Source organism: Seriola aureovittata, chromosome 6, assembly GCF_021018895.1.
Source record: "Seriola aureovittata isolate HTS-2021-v1 ecotype China chromosome 6, ASM2101889v1, whole genome shotgun sequence".
In the NCBI taxonomy this organism is placed as follows: domain Eukaryota; kingdom Metazoa; phylum Chordata; class Actinopteri; order Carangiformes; family Carangidae; genus Seriola; species Seriola aureovittata.
Window position 1 is genome coordinate 25,548,368 of NC_079369.1, and position 21,394 is coordinate 25,569,761.

The 21,394-nt window shown below is 41.5% G+C and overlaps 1 protein-coding gene across 2 annotated transcripts in view; it reads left to right on the top strand.

Annotated features, from left to right (window-relative positions):
* The window catches only part of si:ch211-191a24.3 (tensin-3), a 54,420-nt gene that overhangs the window by 27,277 nt on the left and 5,749 nt on the right, over positions 1-21,394 (top strand). For both annotated transcript variants that reach the window (XM_056378411.1, XM_056378412.1), the window contains 7 exons: positions 1,633-1,741; positions 1,829-1,897; positions 19,567-19,723; positions 19,838-20,292; positions 20,465-20,548; positions 20,693-20,824; positions 20,930-21,025. In XM_056378411.1, coding sequence (XP_056234386.1) covers positions 1,633-1,741; positions 1,829-1,897; positions 19,567-19,723; positions 19,838-20,292; positions 20,465-20,548; positions 20,693-20,824; positions 20,930-21,025 — 1,102 coding nt within the window. The remainder of the gene's footprint in view (positions 1-1,632; positions 1,742-1,828; positions 1,898-19,566; positions 19,724-19,837; positions 20,293-20,464; positions 20,549-20,692; positions 20,825-20,929; positions 21,026-21,394) is intronic.

The following is a 21,394-nucleotide window of genomic DNA, read 5'->3' on the forward strand; positions in this document are numbered from 1 at the left end:
AAATGTCCGAGGAAAACGAGGTAACGTCCACACGTCTCCTCCATCTGTCCAGGGTTTCTGCCGCTGGTCCTCTGCTCCTCCCTCTCTCTCCAGAGCCCAGGGGACAGTATTCAGCTTACATCCCTCCCACCCAGCACTTCCTCTCCCCTCAGAGTGAGAGTGCTCCTTCAACTAGCCCAGGGCAATATGGACACAAAATGAATCTCACTTTTTTTTCCAAGCTTGGGGACTAACTCATTTCTTTTCATTTAATTTTTAAATTTTTTTTGCAAAATGCACAAAGAGTAGGAAGACTTCATTTCAATCAGGAAAGACTGAAATTTTTGAGTGAGCAAAGCTTTAAAAGCATGTGCATAACACGAAAAGGTAAAGGTGAGCGTCATTGGTGATTAGACCCCCGATGTGATATCATCGTATTGGAGAGGGGAAGAAAGGCTGTGCATAGTGTAGGACCACCCCCCCCCGGCCTAGACACTGGTGGGGGTGGAGAGATGAAACGATGAGGTTGGATTCAGATGAGCTAAACTTGTCTCTTCCTGATTGAAGTTACGCTAACCTTCATGTGACAGATGACCAAGTTGAATTAAAGACCTCCACCACCTGCAGGGCCGTCCTCATGATGCAAATAAAGAAAATGTTGTGTCACTGGTTGATATATCAACCAGATAGAGATAGAAAGTTTTAACAGACTCATCATCTGCTCCAGCTGTTAAGGCTTGTTGACATCAGTCTGATATTTCCAGAGCTAGCTAATGAGCACTAGCCACCCAGAAGGCAGGGACAGACTGAGCCAAGTACAGTCTGCACACTTCAGTCCAAATGGCTTCACTTCTCTTATAAGTTCAGTTATGTCCCATCCACATGTGTGTGACTGTTCGATTCACTACAGACACATTTCACGCCGCACCAGCAGAGGAAGAAAACAACCAAAACAAATACAGATACACGACATTAGAAAATACTACGCAGCAAATAACTAAAGCATATAAACATGCACAACTCACACCAAATATAAACTGTGACACTCAACATGCAAACAGTAATACAGTTATCAGTATCTGCAGGCGAGACTCATGCACAAGAGGAAACTCGAGGACATTCACACACAGGCAGAGGAGACAGAGAGGTGCTCTCACTTCTCTAGCTCTGAGCTGAGTGAGTGAAGCAACAGGAAGACAACAGTTTAGTCTCAGATTCACTTTAATTGATCCTGACTCCAGCTTTGATCAGATTATATCAGTTTACTTTGGCTTTATTGAACCCAACCCCTTAAACTTTAATAACCTTTGATTCAACTCATGTCTCTGAATTGAGTGTAACATTGAGTTATCACTGTCTCTGTTGAGATCATGATTGTGTGACTGTATCTACATCTTTGCTCTTTTTTACCTCCCTCTGTCTCTCCTGCACTCGTTCTTATGGCTGACTGGCATGAATGGCCCGACTGTTTAAACCAAAACACAGATCACAAGACTGATGTCTGCTGGTGTGTGTGTGTGTGTGTGTGTGTGTGTGTTTGTGTGTGTGTGTGGGGGGGTTGTCACCTCATACAATTTAGAAGAAAAAAGTGAATCATGCACTTTTCCCTCTGTCTTGTTCTTTTCTTATTTTTTGTTCTGTTCTTGTTTAAAGCATGGGCATCTCCACAAAGCCAACAGCGTGGGTTATCAGGGACAAACGGAGAGCCCAGACCTTGTCCCACAAACTCCGGCCTTCCCTGTAACCCCTCCAACGCCCTACGGTAAGAGATAAGGGTCAAAACAGACACTTCTGGCCGTGGGTGTGTCTGCATGTTGAAATCTTATCAGCGTCTTCCTTCTCTCCCCAGTAAAACATTTCTCAGAGTTTTCCCAGCTCAGGGCCGGAGTCCAGTGGGAGCAACACAGCTGGACACAAGGTACACTTTCCCCAGCAGTGTGAGTGTATGTGTGTGTGTGTTTGACTGGCGAAAGCACTAGAGTTTGAACCGAAGCACTCAAGCTCCTGATTGTTGCTGGACAGTGTTCAAGAGCTTGCTGGAATGTCCTCCCGGTGTAATGCACCAAACACACACACACACACACACACACACACACACACACACACACACACACACACACACCCACACACCTGGCCTGTACTTTGTTGCTATTGGCTGGATTATGCGGGCACGGCTCTGTTTTTGGTCAGTCATCGCTGGTCAGAGTCACAGATGGTTTATTCCTGCGTTTTTGTGTTCGAAGCAAAAAGCAATTGAAGGGATTAAAAAGAAAAAGTGCATTTGAATGTATTTCCCATCAGCCCCCTGTGCAGGACAGCTGATGCTGGAAGTCCGCTAATAATAGCTGAGGCTTACAGAGGAAGACACCACTGCTGGCAGGATGTCCACTCATGTCCTGTTCTGGGAGGGGACAGGGGGAGAGGGGAGGGTCTTTTGTTTGTCCTGCACATCCTGCTGGAGGAGACATGAGCCACACAGCTGCAGGAGGAATTTACTGTAGTGTCAAAAAACACAAGTGGTGGAGTTTCATATCTGATCTCAGTGGCTGTCGTCCTGCAGTGGTTCTGACACTTTTTGCGCTCTCAGTGAGGAAACAAATGATGTGACGATACGAGACATATGTATATAAGGTGGAAATGTAATGATAAAACCAGAGGCTGTAAAACTGTTTGTTGCTTCTTCAGGAAGAACAACAGTTTCCAACTTGTCTAATATCAACAGAAACTTCCTCTGCAGTGTAAAATATGTTTAATAATATAAACATTCATCTCTGTTCACAGTATGTGCTGTGATGAGCTAACGTTGATGCTTAAAGCCTCTGCTGAAGCTGCACCACTTCCTGCATGTACTTCACAATAACTGCATGTGAAGGCAGCAGCAGGCTTTTACTATGAAACTGGAAGTACTGACAGTGACATCCCTCGTTAGCTAACGTGAGCTAAGTTCAACTAAGACTGTGTAGTTTTTCTCAAAGTACTATTAACACTTACTTACTTACAGGACTTACAGTATCAGCACCAGTTGACGTTATTAAGCCAGTAAACGGTAAATACAGTGTTATATTCTGCTGTGTTTATTAGCTGTGATGAGTGAATGTTGACGTTATAGCTTCTGCTGAAACTGTGTCTCATTTTGATTCGGCCTTCGTGGTCCACGAAGGGCCACACATTCGTAGAACACGTCCTTCGAAAAATGTGGTCCCTGAAATGGGACTCAACTTATGAAAGTTTAAGTATTGCTATGGATTTCATGTGTAGCTAACGTTAGCTAAGTTTAACATAGCCAGTGTTATTGTGCATTAACCCACTGTTTATTTACCAGTCTAGAAGACATGCTGCGAGTTCAGCATCAAACATAAATTGAAACTGGTAAAACCAATAAATTTAATAAGAAAGTGATGCTATATCACTGCTATACTGAAAATTTTACTGGGTGGAAATGAAGTTTTACTTCATATACAAAAATACATGGTATATTTGAATCTATCTAGTCTATATTTACCTCCACCCTAAAGAAAACAGCTCACATCCTTTATTTAATGTTAATTTTGTGAAATGTTTCAAATGTTAATCAAGATCAAAATGATCAATATCAAATCGAAACCAGCTACTGCAGATAATCAGAAAATCTAAATATTTTCCCAAACATTTATTGATATGAAAAGGTGATATTTATGGTGGCATTTCCCTGTGTGCTGCAGACAGACCAGTCCATTCTTTTAAAGGGCAGGTTTGTGTGTTTATTATAAACATGTTTGTCAGAGCAGAGAGGCAGCAGGATGGAAAAAGAGCTGATGAAAGAGTATTATTATTTGTGTACAGAAAAAACACCTGATTCTTTCTTTCTGCTGGATGGACAGAAGAATTAACAAAGGACACCCAATATCTGTTGCCTGCTCCCGTTTTGAGGGCAGACAACAGTTTCCTGTTTCCCACGTTAGAGGCAGACGACGGTCTGGGAAGTAAATTGCCATGTCGGGACAGAGCAGTCAGATTCCCCATTTAAATGATTTTTATTTCATGTTTACAGTCATTAATGTAATCACAAATTGACCTGAGGCTACTGGAGTGTGGGGAGTGATTATAGTGGGCAGCATGAGTTCCCGCACTGTTATCACGGGGCTGATCACACTGGGAATGCTGGGATTGTTTGTGTGATGTATGTGCTGGTGTTGATGTTAATGAAATTCAAACACAGATGCAAATAAAGTGCATTTATAACATTGATTTAAATTTAAAAATGTAATGTAATGTGCAGTATTTTCAGGCAACATATCTAAAACGTTCCAGTGTGTGACTTTAAAAAGTGAATTAAAACAGCATGCAGGATTTTTTGCAACATTTGGGGGCAGCTGTGAATTAATTAGACAACTATTGCCTTCTTACACATCCAGCAGACATTAGCAGACATTCTGAGACATGTTTCTGACCATGTAATGAATATAAGTCCAGCATGTTCTCTCTTTTAGTTTTCCTGAGGGAAATATCTCTATTTAGCTTCACTGTGTTCACCAGCTGGTCTGTCTGATGTTTGGTCAGGGACAGGGGCTTCATCAGAGCTTTTCACTGAAACGCTAAAAAGCTCCACAGAGCTGAGGCCACCTGCAGAGGTGATGATCATTTTCATCAGATTCAAGGTTTCGCACGATGAGCAGCGTTCATTTATATTTGACGAATTGTAAATATTAGATATTTATTAGTGCAGCATTAAGGTCATTAGTTATTTTACAAATTCTACACAATTTTAGATATAAGTGATTTCAGTAGTTATATTTCAAAATGAAGCAGGGCTTAACAAGCAACCAAATTTATGCCAGTTTTAACCAAGATGTTGAGGTGGATTTTAACCTGTAAAATCATCAAATAATAATAATAATAATAATAAAAATTAATTTTTATTTATAGGCGCCTTTCAAGGCAATCAAGGACGCCTTACAACACAGTAAAAGATAAAATGTAGGTATAATGCATAAAATACAAAATAAATTACAATAAATATAATTGCATAGAAACCAAAGAGAGAAACACAAAATTCAACACAATTACAATAATATTTTAAAAGGTTTAATGGCGACAGATAAATGACATTCTTTACATCACAGATTCGTCTCAGTGTTTCGCCTCGTATCAACCCGGAGATAAACCCTGCTGTTGTCTCTTCCTCGTGACAGTGAACCTCTGACATGTTATGTAATGATTTCGTCTGCGCACATGTGGCCGAATCACAAATAAACAGTGATATATACAGTAGCTCTCAGCCAGCGGAAGCAGGTTTCAGCCAGAGGAATGTCAATGTTGTTATGAGCTGAGGGTTTAGCAGAGGGCGGATGGTCCGCTCAGATAAACACTTGACTGTCTGAGGCTCAGGGGTCAAAGGTCAGGGGAAAGTAGAGGGAGGGTGAGAGGGCTGAATGAGAGACGGATGATGGATCTCACAGATTTCAAGTGCCATTGCTGATCCTGAACAGGTTTTGTGCAGACAGATGGTTGATTGTTTAATTACCAATTAAACTACCTGTGTGGTCAACAGATCTTTAGGAACCATCTGTAATGTCAGAAAACTGCTCTGTATTTTAAGTTTTAATCTCATGAAGTGATTTTTCATAAAGACACTTCTTAAATTAAATTAAGAAGAATAAATTAAGTGTATTTAAAAATGACTCAAGTTGACCAGAAATACATAAAAAAATAATGAAGAAGATAAAAAAAGAAAATAGAAAAGTTTGAAAGTACAGTTCAATTATTGCACTAATGATTAATTTTAAAAAATGTATGTATGACTAATCATGTTATCACAACAACTATCAGCAGTAATTACTCAATATTCTTTAGGAGTCTGGACTGGTCTGGAATAGGTTTGTTTATCAGAAAGGAGTTTTTTGTAATTAATCTATTTTCTAACACAAAAGGAGGAAGTTGTTTTATATGTAAATTTAGCAAAAAATTAACATATCAAATATTTAATAATTCTCCCTCTTTACAATCATAATCAGATTATCAGCACAAAAAGATGATTTTTCACCAACTTAACATTCTTAACATCCATATGATGAGTGTTTCCACCTTGGAGCTGCAGTGAACCAATGACAGTCTCATAACAACAGATTCAGACAGCCAGGGTTTCATATGTCACAAACCTGAGGAACCAATCCTGTCAGCTTGTGGGGACGGAGGGCGGAGCTAAATAAACCTGAAACCTTGTCAGTACAGAGAGAGAGAGTTAGCATTAGCACAACAGCTAACACTGTGCCAGCCACTGCCAGTTACAAGCTAACAAACAACATAAACAAATAAAAGATGCTAACTGCGCTAACTGTTCTGATCCGTCTGCTAGTCTCTGATTCTGGTCCCGACAGACTCTGGGTCTGGGTCTGACTGAGGCTCAAACATGTGGCTGAGTCTCTCTGATGTTTCCTCCTCTAACCACCTTGATGCTCTCTGCTCTTTCACCTGTCCACCTGGAGCAAGCAGGTGGTGGGCGGGGCTCAAGGCCTGATCCAGATTTACCAATCAGGCAGTAAGAGTAGATGAGCTTCAGACCCAGTTTTTGATATTCTTTTCACTTTTTACAGAGTTTAAAACATCTGGAGGAACTTTAAGCTTATAAATGAAAGACCACATGGCTTAAACACACAATCTATAATATCTGGTGATAATTCTTTTTAAGGAACAGTTCAACATTTTACGAAATTAGATGGTAAGATCAATACCACTCTCATATTCTTCCCTGAAATATGAACTGGGGCCAGTTCACTGTTTGGTTTTGTTTAAATCTGAATTCATAAAGTTTTTTGTTAGCATTCGTGAAGTTATTTTCAAAATTAAGATGTGGTCCTTTAAACTGATAAATGAGCAGCACAGATGGACGGAGCTCATTTCCTGCGACAGGTTAAAATAAGGCCCAGCAGCAGCACACGCTTCCTCTGAAACAAAAGTAAACTCCACACAATTCAATCAGGAGCTGAATGTTGTAATTTATGATGCTCTAAGATTAGAGACATGGCAGGAGACACAGTCAGTGTGCGTCTGCATGCCTTTGTCTCAGTGTTTGTGGCGAGCAGATGGTGGGAGTGGACACACATGCCCTGACAGAGAGGCCATAGAAACCCCCCCAGATCAACCCCCCCCTCCACATCCCAACCGCCAACCACCACCAAAACGCCACCACCTCCTCCCCCTCCTCCCCCTCCTCTCTGTGGTCCATAAAAGGCCACATGTGACCTCTGACCCCGCTGGAATCCACTGTGATTGGGGGAAAGTGCTCACAGTGGCCCGGCAGAAACAATGCTCAGTGGTCAGTGAGAGGAAGAGGAGGGAGGGTATGTCGGCAAGGATGGAGGGGAGGGGGGAGAAATTCTCTACCTCTCCTCTCTTCCTCCCTCCCTCTGTCCCTCCCTCCATACAAACTCAGAAGTCGAGCGGTGTCACAACAAGCCAGGAACAAACCGGGAGCTTATTTTTCCATCTGGTGGACAGAGGGAGTCGGGCATGGTGGCGAAACTACCTACCCCCTGAAAAAAAAGAAAAAGGAAAACCTCAGCGAGTCACGCTCAGATTGCTTTTTGCAGACAGAAGTCAAACAGAGAGAGAGAGAGACAGAGAGAAGGAGGAGGAGATTCTGGACACAGGGAGAGTTTGATTCACGCCGGGAGGCACCAGAAACAGACTTTAGAGCAGGAAGGTTGAAGACGTGGTCCTGAAACTTGGGGGTAAAACAGGAAACTGGAAGTTCTGGATCCTTCTGACAGTGTCACATCATGACTGCATCCCTGGGTACGTACGTGCTCACAAGTGTCAGAGAGAATGAAAGAATGCGTGTGGTTGAATGATTTTCTTCACGTGTATAAACGTGACAGTTCACCATCTGTCTGAGAGCTGAACTTCAGCAGCTTTTGTTTTCTCCTTGTTTTCTTTATTCTTTTTCTTTCTCTCAGCAGGCGTTTTCTGCTCATTCTCTCTCTTGTTTATACTGCGTTATCTCTCCTTCTGCCCCCCCCTGGGAATTTTAAGGAGGGCATACATGCACAGAAACACTTCCCCTCTCTCTCTCCTCCAGGCCTCTGGTATTTTGCTGGAATTTCTCTGTCAGATGCCTTTTACATGTTATCTCTCCCTCTCTCTGTTTCTCTCTCTCTCTCTCTCTCTCTCTCTCTGTCTCTCTTTCTTTCTGTGCTTGAAAAGATACATATTTTCCTTCCTTGTTGTTGATCTCCGGCTCCGACAGCGTCTGCAGTGACTCTGACATCTCACATTTGGTGGGATGGTGAGGTGGTTTGTTCCACTGCTGCGTTCATGACCTCATCCTGTTAAAGACTATTTTGGCCTCCATCATGCAGTCATGGAAGGCTGATGTACTGGTGGTTAACCAAGGGAGCCCCCCCCCCCCATTTTTTCTGCACTACTGACCTGGATTGAACCGAAAAAGTCTTTGAAGAGTCTTGTTTGTGTTGGGGGGGCCGGAGGGGGCTTGTTGCTGTGTTCCCCACATCTGCCAGAGATGTCATACACAATAAAATAAAATAAAAAATACACATTAATTACATCTTACTGACCCACAAGTTAACTAGTTTCAAACTTTTGCGGCTGTTTCAAACAAAAAGATTTTTGGAAGTCAAGAATTAATTTTCCACGTTCAACTGGAGCTGAAGCAATTTGATTAGTTAGTCAATCATCAGAAACATAATCAACAGCTATTTTAAAGGAGCTATATGTGAGTTTTTGCTATTGCTACATAGCTAACGTTAGCATTAGCAGCTGTTTACTTAGCAATCTAGAAGAAACGTTATCAGCTCAGCATCAAACTTCATTCTTTTACTCACCAAGATCTGTCTCCAGAGGTGGAGCCAATGTTAGGGTCTTGTCTTTATCACGTCTTTCCTTCTACTGAAGTTAGCATGCTAACCATCTAGCCCCAGCTGTCTCATCACTTTCCGATAGCGACTCACTATAGCCTCAAATCTGCCCTGAAGACACAGTGCTGCTCAGATGACGTATTATAACCTCTTCTCTTGTAAAGACAACAAGGGTCGACGACCTGCTCCTGGCAAGAAACCAGTTTCTGCGGCAGAGAAAACTTATAAATAGCCCCTTTAATGATCAATTAATCACTAAAGTAATTTATCACTCTAATTGTAGGTTCTCATTTATGAGGATTTTCTCTTTCTTGTTGATATAATTCAGTTTTGGAGTAAAGGTAAAGGCCGGACAAAACAAGCATCAACTTATAGCAAACTGATTTAAACTTTGGGCTCTTTTCTAATAATTTATATGTAAATTTGCACCAATATTAGTGTAAATAGACACAGTGTTCAATTTATTATCCATCCATTAAAAATATAATATAATAACAAGTAATAAAAGTCTTTTATTCAGTACACAGCAGGTGTCTATGCAATAATATGAAAGTGTACAGTTGAACATGTATGAAGAAGAACATTTATTAAGATTTGATGAATATTTATTTATGTTTAAATGGAGTTCTTTCAACAAACATCCCTATACAGCATCATGCTACTACAAAAGTCTGTCCTGGAATTTATTCTGCAATAATTAGCAAATTGCAGACCTATAAAACTGTAATGCATTTTTCACAATTTTCTGACATATTATCCACCAAACAATTGTGGATTAATTTAGAAAACAACTGGCAGATTAATTGCTAATGAAACAGACAGCCCCAAACTCAACAGGAATTTGTCTTGTGCGCAGTAATAGCAACATGCAAGTTTACAGAAAATAGATCATTTCCCCACCGGACAAAGTTATTGAGATGTGCTGCTCTGAGACACTGCAGATATTTTAATGATTGATTAAATTTTAATTTTCCTGTGTGAGAAACATCTGACTTGTGTAACACAGCAGGAAATGAAGGGCAAAGAGGCAGAAAATTCAAGCTACAAGGACGGAAAATGTTGACGACACAGTGGACAGAAGGCCAGCTGAGGGTGCGGAGACCAAAATGGAAAAAAGAGAAACAAGGGTTTTGTTCCCCAGAGCATTAATCAACAAGTGGTCTGTGTTGTCACAAGCGCAGCCCGTGTGAGACTTACCAGAACATCAATTGTTCTGCATGCAAGCTGTGGTGATGTAATGGCGGCCGGTACATCTGCAGTTTACAGCAACATGACAGAACACGTGAAACTGGAGGAAGCATGGAATCACTGAAAAGAGTAAAGACGAATTAAAAGCTACATTTTGTTGGTTTATCAGATGCCAGTCACCGCTTGTGGTGCAGGATTTTACAACGATGGAAAGTTACAACAGCGGGGAAGCTCAGCCTGTGTTGCCAGGTTGGACCGACAACAAGTAGCTCAATCAGAGTCCTGAACCCTGTCGTCATGATAAAAGACCAGTTTTTGACCAATAATTGATCCCATTCCCTCCGGTTTTCTGTTTTATCAGTCCAGTTAAGTGGTAAATGAATGAACTGCACTGTACCGCTTTTCTAGTTTTACCGCTCAGTATCTTGCCCAAAGACACTACGAAATGCAGACTAGAGGAGCCAGGAATGGAACCACCAACTCTCTGATCAGTGGATGGCTCATGCTTAAAATACAGAAAAAAACGTATAATAGGAATAAAATAAAAATAGTATTTGCGATAATGTCAACATGATCCTCAAAGATTATAAGAGTGGCATTGGCACAAACCTCTGTGCATCAGAATAACTATGAAACTTCCAGTATCATATTAACTATATGGCCACACATGCAGACATACAGTTAGCAACCGAAACCACAATCCTGGTCAGTTTTAGGACTGAATGAATTGGTCAGTCTGACTCTGCTTATGAGCAGATGCCACTAAGAACGGATTTGGTTTACGCTTCGAGGTTAAAACAGTTGTTTCAACAACTTTTAAAGTACTATGTTTCTATTTGAAGCAGGGCCCCAATAAAATCTGGAAAATAATCACTGAAAAAATGTTGACAATAGTAGTTGTATGTAACGTCGACATCTCAAAATTATTATTACTATTACAAACCATATGTAGCCAGTTTTTACCTAGATGTCTGGACAAATACAAAACCGCGTGTCATGGTCTATAACACCAACCTGCATAGAAAAACACATAAGGTCATGAAGCAGCAATGAAAACAAAACCTTTGTCCGAAACTTTGTGGACAAGTGTGAAGCAGGACTTTGCGTGTCCGTATCTTTCCATAACAACCAAGATAGAAAGAGCTGCCTGCAACACAGGAGCATGATTTAACTATTGCCGTGTGTGGAGCCACCAGCAGGAGAGAAGTCCATGATCACTTCTGCAGATGGTTAAAGTCTGAGGAATTTCACTCCAGCTTCAAGACATGATCAAATATCTGGGACATTTCTGCACTTCAGATTTTCCTTATACACAAAATCACTGATATTCACCTCGAGTGAACAGTATGGGGTTCGATAGCATTTTACTCAGCGCAGTAACAAAACAAAGTGTTTTTATGACGCTGACACTAATAGAAACTACAGTAATTAACTATCAGAACTGAACCGTGGACGTTCTGTTTCACCTCATATGTTTCTGTGACATTCATTAACCCTGCCCTCACTAATTTTTCCTTTTTCTGTCAAGAAGCTAAAGTAAAGACAACAGAGCAAAAATAATATTAATTGTACTTTATCATTCAGAGAATATCAACTAAAGAAATCGCTGATGTTGTGCGTGTAAATGCTCCGAACATTACCTGAAGTCGAACATGTTGTTGCACGGATACAGGTCACAGAGTAACATTAACGAGTTATCTGGAGTTATCAAAAAGCTCAAAAAAAAGTTCTGACTTCGATGAGTTATTTTCATTTATTCTTTATTTAAGCTTTATTTAATGAGGCGATCTCTTTGAGATTAAGATCTCTTTTCTAAGAGAACAAGAAACGATCAATAAAAACACAATCAATTACACAAGAAACAAGGAATACATTGCTGTTAACGAGAGCATCGTTTGTAGACACCATCAGTCTGTTTTTTCCTTGTTAATGCCTGTAGTGTCAGAGAGAGAAGGAAAACATAAATGTCAGGAATCCAAGTATTTTACCAACTTGGAACCGGATCCGAAATGGAGCCGGGTAACGCATCCCTCACAGTGCAGTATGTGATGACTTAAGTCAAGCAGAGTCTGTCTTTGTTGTTGCTGGTGCATCATGAGTCAAACTGTTGTAGTAGCAGTAGCTCTGACTGCAGTTTATAAAGCCATCATCTCATTATCAGATTCCTTCAGACACCAATAAAACACCTCAGTGATGACAGTGTTGTCTTTATACACCGTTACCCTTCACCCTCTCTCTCTGTCTCTCACTCTCTCTCTCTTTCTACTCACTGTTGTTATTCTTCCCTCCCTCTTCAGCTGCCTCGTAACTCGGCCTCTCCCTCTGCCACTTCACTGAGTCTATAAAGCTGTCGGTCCGAGCTCCAACAGAGAACAGAGGAATCTGATTTACAAGACGAAGTAGGGAGGGTGAAGCTCGCCAGCTGATCACATTCTGATGCAGCGTCAAGTGATACCAAGGAGAGAGCTGCAGGTTCTCTGGGAAGAAAACGCTTCCATTAATGAATGTTTCTTAACAATAGCAAAAGAAATCACCCTCCCACAGGCAATTATCACCACATCTGCCGCTTCACCGAGTCTTTTAGTCTCTTTTAGCTTCTGGCTTTGGTGTGATGGTGCATTTACGGATGGAGACTAGCTGGTGAAGAAAGTGGAGGATTTAGAGATATTTTGGAGTTGGTGGAGACCAAACCAGAAGTAAAAAGAGGAGTGAATGTTCAGTCACACAACCTAGCTGGCTAGAGGTATGCTATTTTGTGCAATTGCGTGCCATGCTAGCTGTCGATGCAATGCTAAGGGGAAGCGAAGGAAATAAACTCGCCATCTCTCCAGCCTTGATTTCTTCAGTTTGTGTCCCGTTATGTAAATGAACTTAGATCACAGAGAACAGGGTGAATCCCCACCGTAATAATCAACCTCTCCTCCATTTTGATGTTGAACACCAGGTTTGATCTGCATAACCGTGATTTGATTTGGCTGGTGGCGCTTGAAAAGTCAAACTTTTCTCAACTTCTACCGATGCAGTTCAGCAATGCGTGAGTCACACCATTCAAAGTGAATGAGAAGCATCTCAGCTGAAGTCTCCAATGTGAGTGCAGCGTGACAATTGTAGAAGTTGATAATGTGATCTGTATTATAAGGAAATGAAAGGATAAGGAAAAGCACATATTTCTGTTAGGTGTTAACGGATGCAGATCGAATTGGGATCAGTCAGACCACATCTGAAGGTGGTCAGACTTGCTTTGTGATTGGATCTCAGCGAGGTGTAACTGCGATCTGTACGGCGTGACTGGTCGCTCTTAACCAAGCTCCACAGAAGCTACACAACAGCTAGTGGCAGTAAAGTTAGCCCAGCAATGGAACTGACCTAGGACACGTCCTGCCAAACTATTCTGCATATTGAGGTCCAATCACAAAGCAGGTACAGTCAAGATAATGAGAACTCATTTTAATACCAGGTGGAAACGCAAAGACTCACAGATCTCACATAACTTATCCAGATACAGATCAGGTGTTAAAACCAGTATCAGAGCCTGTGTTTCCCAGGTGTTTCTAGCTGACTTCTGACAGAAATGAATCAAAACACCTGTTAGACATTTGTTGAATTAGACACCAGTTACAGTAAATGTCAGACACCTGAACTTTGCCTAAAATAGACCTGAGTTGTACTCTGAAACCTCCTCACCGCTAAACCTGAAAATCTCAGCTTCATATGATCATCCTGACTTGGATGAAATTAAATCCATGACCATTGTTTAATAATCCATGTGCAATGGTTTATCAGTCTTGCACGGATTTCCATCTATATTTTATATTTTATACTATATTTTATCTTTATTTATCTTTTTATCAGTGCAGTTGACACCACTCAGGGTTTCACATCTTGGTTGCCTCAGCTCATTGAATTGTTGCTTAAATCATCCAATCAGGGAGGTTAGCAGGTTTAAACTGGAAATGTAACTTCAACTCATTCTCTGATGTCCAGGGACGTATGATCAGTCAGGGTCCAGTTAAATATTCAGGGTTTAGTTTTAATTTATATTTGATTGCATTTTAATTAAACTTTTAAAGCATAAATAAGAAGTGTACTTTACCCTGAACCCTGGAGTATTATAACTCAAACATATGGAGCCTCAGTGGGTCATTGGGCAGCAGCAGGTGTCTTCCTCCTCAGAGCTGCTCTGTGGCCTCCTCCTCCCCTGTGATCGCTCTCAACAGCTGTAACATGCCATAGACCTTCACACACTGTCAGCCTCAGTGTGTGTGTGTGTGTGTGTTTGTGGAGACAAAGTGCTTGCATTCACATTCCTGTGGTCAGCAGGGAGTCTGCAAACCCACTGTTGTCCTCCATGTGCATCATTGTGTGTGTGTGTGTGTGTGTGTGTTTTTTTTAAAAGTGTGTGTAGGCTCATCACTCGCTCCGCTGTGATGCTGCTCAGCGAGTAAATGTTTGGATGCGTGAGTGGAAGAAAGAAGAAGAAGTGTTTCTTTGTCAGAGAAAACACAGGAGCTCTGTAGCTGAACATGTGGCCGCTGTATGTTTTTCATCTTTCTACGTCTCACTTTTTCTTCTTCTCCCTGCCTCTCGCACCGTCCTGCTCATGCAGCAGGTCTGAGGTGGGAAATGTGAGGGGAGATATTAGCTCCAGATTACCTCACTGTGGCTTTAATGATTAATGGGATTTATCTCCATACCAAGCATGAAGGTATGCACATGTTTTTAGTCTGAGCTGTACAACCATCACTCTCTTTGATCAGGAAAAGTGTGTATCTGTTAGTGTGTGTGTGTGTTACGGGTTTTGAGAGGGGGGGGGGGGGGGTAATATTGGCTGGTGGATGTTGGCAGTCGTGCCCACATGGGTCTGTGCCATCTGGAATTGGTTTGCACGGTTTGACCCAAACTGAAGAGGCTTTGTTTTCACTCAGAGCTGCAGGAGTGGGGAGAAAACAACGGACAGAAAAACACTGTTCACAAAATGAAAAGAGGAAAAAACTCTCAAAGCTTTTCACAGAATAAAGTGTAACAGCACACATGGTAAAGTTTGTGTGTTTGTTGTTTGAGTCTGCTTCCATGTTTGTGTTTGTGTTTGTCTCTCTCTCTCTCTCTCTCTCTTGTCCCTGGTAACGAATGTAGAAGTTAGAAATCCTCCCTGATGCAAAAGATTTAGGAAAAATATTAAACAATCTGATAAATATAAACACATATTGTTTCATAACAAACTGTTACTGTATACATTTTCATATCAGTTTTGCCACATGTGTTTTTCAAACCTTGCTTTGGTTATTGTTACACTGTAAATTCCCACAGGGATTAAATAAGCACAGAGTTAAAAAGTCTGTTTAGATATAAACATGTTTTTAAACAAACTTGCTTTCAGTACTTGACAGTATTTAATACATACAGACATTTCACTTGGTATTGATGTTGAATCCGGAGCGTCAGTTCTGTCACATTATCAGTTTCACCAAAGATAGTTTTAGGGAGAGAAAGCTCTTATTTTGGAGGGGAAAGAGTTGAGAATTTATGGAGCAAAATTTCTTTTCTTTGTTATACCTTGATACTTTCACAGTATTAATACTGAACCTAGACCTGCTTTATAATCAAGTAAAATCTCATTTTATACAATATGGGACCTTTAAGAAAATGGACACGTCTCCCTCGGTTTCACACTGGGCTCATAATGTTCTCGCTCAGTGCGTCTCTCCAGGATTCTTCATTAGTGTGTGTCTGGCTGAACATGAGTAGCTATGGCTACTGTGCAGCATGGAAACAGGAGGTGAAAGGTGTGTGAGGGTGTAATAACGACCATGCAGGGAAGCCAGAGTCTGGTCTAAGGTCTGAGGTCAGAGGTCAGGGTGGGGTCAGGCCGGCGTTGCCACAGTTTGGGCTGTTCTGTAATTAGGTGGATGAGCTAGGATGAGCTGTGGAGCAGCAGATGTGACAAAAACCTCAGTGAGATAAATCAGTCGTGGGAACAGAGGGAGATGCTTTCTGGGAAAAAGTCCCAAGAGAGGGAAACTGACAGCGACTGTGGGAATGTTTGAGGAATCCTGCTGCCCTCAGTGCATTCCCCTCAGCGTGTTTGTTTCCTACAAACAACAACAACAACTACAGCCTCGGGTTATTCTCTTGTTGTAGCTGTACATGAGTCAGTGTCAGTGATGAGAGCTTTGGGTCTAATCTGAAACACTCTACAATACAATCTGCTCTGGGCCCTTGACCTTTAACCTCTAAGAGTATAAGTTGAGTGTCAACTGCCTGTGTTTGAGTGTTAGATACACAATGAGGGGAATTCATATGGCACCAAAACAATAGGTGGAAGCGTTTTGGATTAATCAAACGTAACATATTGCATTGTGGGATTATTACCTTTATCTGCTAGTTTCAGTTTTCGCTCCACACTAAATTGATTTGTGGACAGACAGATACTGAACATACGTGACATAACTTTCACTATGGTTAAGTGAGCCCCGTTCAGAACAGCTGCCAGTAAGTCGGCGCTCACAGATATCTGATACACCATACATAATGTAGGCATCATCGAAATTTGTGTGGGAGCCCTTCGGCTGTGGGAAAGTCCCATTAGACTCAAAACCTTTATACCAGTGGTAGGAGATATTTAATATCCTGGGTTCAAAAATGTACTTGAGTAAAACTACCGTGGTCAGATCGACCTGTCAGTGGCCTCCGAGGGAAAGATTTTTATCTTGGGTCCCTAAACATCACATTATTTTTGACCATGTGCACAGATCCGTCTACAAAACAGTGCGTTTATAAGTGGTTCGGATTCTCTAGCAAATGAGCAATGAATTCAGTTATCAAAAATCAACTGATACACTCAGTCTGGTGGCCATTTGGGAGCCTTATGTACGGTGGCCCGGAGAGCTCAACGAACTGCATCTTAATGAAACACATGCAAACAGACAAAAGACAAACAAATTCAGAAAACACCTTCATCGATTTGACAACACATGTGCTGGAAATACTCACAACACAGCGGAAGTGTTTCCAGGGGACACTGTGAAGTGATGAACCCAGCTGGGGCGCACTTGTTGTTCAATGCTTTTAACGTCACCTCACAACCTTCAACCTTCAACCCCACAAGGCATTGAGCAACAAGGGTTCATCACTTTTTTAGTGTCCCCTGGGAACACTTCTGTTTCTGTCTTTTACAGTGTTTGTGTATTTGGTTGTGTCGTCTTTATTTGCAGCACATGTGTTGTTCAATTGATCAAGATGTGTCCTGAATTTGTTTGTGTTTTGTCTATTTGCATGTGTTTTCTTAAGTTGCAGTGGATTGAACTCCCAGGTTCCCAAAAATATATATCAATTCTCTCTTTCAGTTTATTATATCATTACATAGGTATGTTATAATTTAACATATAAACAGCATTTTATTGTTGTAGTTTCTTGAGGTGGAGCTAATTGTAACTACTTTATACTGTAAATTGTCTATAATAAAACATCTATGTTCTTATGTTTTTTATGTATAATCTTTTATTAAGAAGTAACGATACAATAGGTGTCTAATAAATGTAGTAAAGTAGAGGTTTTAAGTGGAAATGCTCAAGTTAAGCACAAGCATCTACATCCAATATGTCATGTAACTTTGCTGGCAATGCTCAGTAGTTACTCTTCAGTTGTTCAGATAGTATTACATTTGTACCTTGTGTGTGTTGCGGTTGCGTCATTCACTCATTCATACATTCCTCAAATTCATTAACAGCACACGTGTGATTATATAATCCACTCGAGATGCTGTATCTTGTCCAACATGATCACAGACAAAGCTGCGAGTCCAAATTCCTCCATCTCTTGAGTGCTTGAATGGAGGGGAAGGAGCGGAAGAGGGGAGGGAGGGGGCCGCCGTCTGAAACAAGGAGCTCTTTATAATGACTGACTCTTTTCTCGGTGACTCATCGTGCTTCACAGGCCTGTCTGTGGCCTGAGGAGGCCTGTCCTGGTGTTTGCTGAATGACACACTGTGTTGTCAGAATGTCAGGGTGTCGTGTTGGGATGTTTGAAATGCCCTCCAACATCACACACACAGACACACACACACATACACCTCTGCTTTCTGGTGTGCGCTGTCAATCCTACTGCTTTGCACCCATTTATTCTCTTCCTCTTCCAACTAGCTGTAACCTAGTTTAGCATAGCTAGAAACAACAAGCTTGGCTCTGTCCAAACTAAAGTAAAAATACGACTTCCAACACATTTAAAGCTCACAAACTCAAATGTCATATCTCTGTCATTTATTTAATGCTACAAAAGAAATGCAAACATGTAAAAAGTGTGTAGTTTGTGTCAGGCTAGCTGTTTAGCTCCGAGTCTTTAGGCTAAACTAAGCTAACTACGTCACGACTCCAGCTCAATGCTCTGTTTATCAAGATTACAAATAAGGAAAGTACAGTTTTAAAGGAAAATTGCTTTTTTGCTGAGAGTTTGATTCAGTTGAGTCAGTAATGTTCACTCAAGTGTCTGTGTGTTATGCTCAAAGCTAACTCAGCATAAACGCTGGAAGTAGGGACAAACAGTACTGTGTCTTCTGTGTTTACAAAGTTCTGTAAACAAGCTGTGAAATGTTAACGTGAGCTTTAGTCGTGTTTAGCTTTATGCTAAGTTAGGCAGCTGCTCCAGTGCTGCACACATTGTTGAGTTCATTGAAAAATTGTCAAAAAAGAGAATATGCACATTTGCCAAAAGGTCAAACTAATGCTTACTATATTTAATATTTTTTGAGCTGTAGCCAGAAGGCTAGGATTAAACTGCCAGTCTTTATAGGCTAACTTAAGCTCACATTAAGTGTCTATACTTAAGACATGAGATAGATATTAGTGTTTTTATCTATAAACAAAAAAAGTGTATTTCTCAAAACCTCAAACTCAAAATTATGACTTTAAAAAAAAAGTGAGAGGAATAAAAATAAACTGGATATGACACTTACATACACAGATGGACTGGATCAACATCTGAGTGAATTACTGTAACGTGCCTTTGAGATGACACATTACTACACAGCATTGTTAGATGTGGATGATTCAGACTGAATGATGCTCTTACATCCTGCTGAAACAAAACACAGGCACACATTAAAAGGCTAGACACACTTTTTGGGAAAGAAAATCTGAAATTTTGGGAATAGTCCAAAAAGTCCAAAAACTTTGAGAAAATGTGATGTGATGAGAAAACAGTCAGATGGTCACTGTAGGGCCCACTATGAAAAAGAAGTTGACAGATAAGACTATAAATTGGCAATTTATAATTTTCTTATTGACAAAATATTCCACTTGCTTCTGACACTCCCTAAAAAATAATGGTAAAAGAAAGAAATGACAGGTGTGTTTCGGTTCTGCTGTTACATGTTGATGGTTCTGTAATTCAAACAAAGGCAGGGCCCCAACGAAAGCAAACACATAGTTACTATAGGTTATGTAACTGTCTCTAATTGTGGGTTTTTTCACAATACATCTGGTTAGTTTTTTACAAGATGACTGTATGTGTCAGACTGACGTTGTTTTTCTTTTCCTTTTCTTTTCTGTTTCAGATGCCCGTAGTTTCCTGGACGGTATGAACCACGCCGGCGGCTCCACAGAGGGAGACCTGTTCAGATCAGACGTGTCGGTCACTCCTGCTTCCTGTCAGAGGATCTTTGGCTCCATGTGTTCTGTGTCATCAGGAAGCCCCCTCCCACACACAGACAGGTACATACACACACACACACACCTGGTTCTTAAATAACCAGACATGATACTAATTCGTTAAAAACTTGTTTGTGTTCATTTCTATTTCTAACTCTCCCTCTTTCTCCTCTGCAGTGCCACTCCTCCTCCAGTGTGGCATGACCGGACTCCAAATTCCCTGAACTCCCCGTACCCCCCCCAGCCCTCACCCCCTCTCCCTCTCAGCACTCCCAATGCCCACAGTTCTCCCCGGGGGGCTCTGAAAAGCCTGGGTGGAGGTCTTGGGGTCCGCAGAGAGACAGACAGCGCAGACTTGTCCTCCTTGTTGTTGGGGAACGGTGGCCTGGATCACAGCCTGCTGGAGGCCATGGAGGGGCTCGGGACCCTGAACCTCGGGGGAGAAGGGGGCCTCGCTCCGATCTTGCCTGAGAAGAGGAGATGGGTTGAGGGGGGAGAAATTGGCTCCCGCTCCCCTTCTCTAAGCGGGTTTTCCAGCCCTCACAGTGGCAGCAGTCTCAGCATCCCTTTCTCGTCCTCCATGACCTCCGACCCCCTGAGAGGACTCAGTGGGACCCAGTCACCCGGATCAGGTACACTATCCCGGAAACAGTAGTTCAGGGATCAGGGGTCTCTGTATCTCTCTGTGGTTTAAAAGATTGATGTTGTAAATTGGGTGTACTGCCCCTTTAAAAGTCTGTTTTGTCATATTTGGGCTAAAGCCAGTCTCAAACCTAACGTAGAGCTTTAATCTGTGTCTCGCAGACTTTGGCAGTAAGCATGACACTGTGAAGTTTGTTCAGGACACTTCCAAGTTCTGGTACAAGCCCGACATTTCCAGAGACCAAGGTAAATATTGGTTTTGGACCTGAGAGCCAGAACGGCCACTTCTGAGCAGATAATACAGCCTTGTGCAAAGGTTTCCCTCTATATACAGTCTGAGCGCGGCGATTCTAACTTTAGCTTATCTCTGTTTGTTGACCCACCGAACAGCCATCGCCGTGCTAAAGGACAAAGAGCCGGGCTCGTTCATTGTCAGAGACAGTCACTCGTTTCGCGGGGCGTACGGGTTGGCTATGAAGGTGGCCACACCCCCTCCGTCTGTGGTACAACAGAGTAAGAAAGGTAGGTTCAGCATGTTTTTCCTGAGTGGTATTTTCTGTTCATGTAAATCAGGGTCCAAAAGTCTGACAGTTCCTATGCTGAAATGTGGTCTCTGTGTCTCTGCAGTGGGAGACCTGTCCAATGAGCTGGTGAGACATTTCCTCATCGAGTGCACACAGAAGGGAGTTCGTCTTAAAGGCTGCCCCAATGAGCCTTACTTTGGTGAGGATAGTCCATCATTTCTCATATTTGGTGTTTCTAAATGTTTGAGCAAGGCATTTAATGAAAACATTTTCTTTATGTTTTACTTTTATGTCATTATATTGTGAATTTACTAAGATTTTATTTAAGAAAATATCTCTTTTTGGGTGATTCAGTGAATTAAATACCTGACAAATCCAAATATCTCATCATATTGATGCAAAAATGAACAAACTAAATCCCACGTCACCGTGAAGTGATCCTGCTGGTTTATTTATTTTTATTTCATGTACTTCAATCCACATTAGCCACTGCGTTGTAACAATGGCTACTCTTCCTGGGGTCCCCTTAAATTCATAAACAATTCCTCAGTGTCAACAGATACATCAA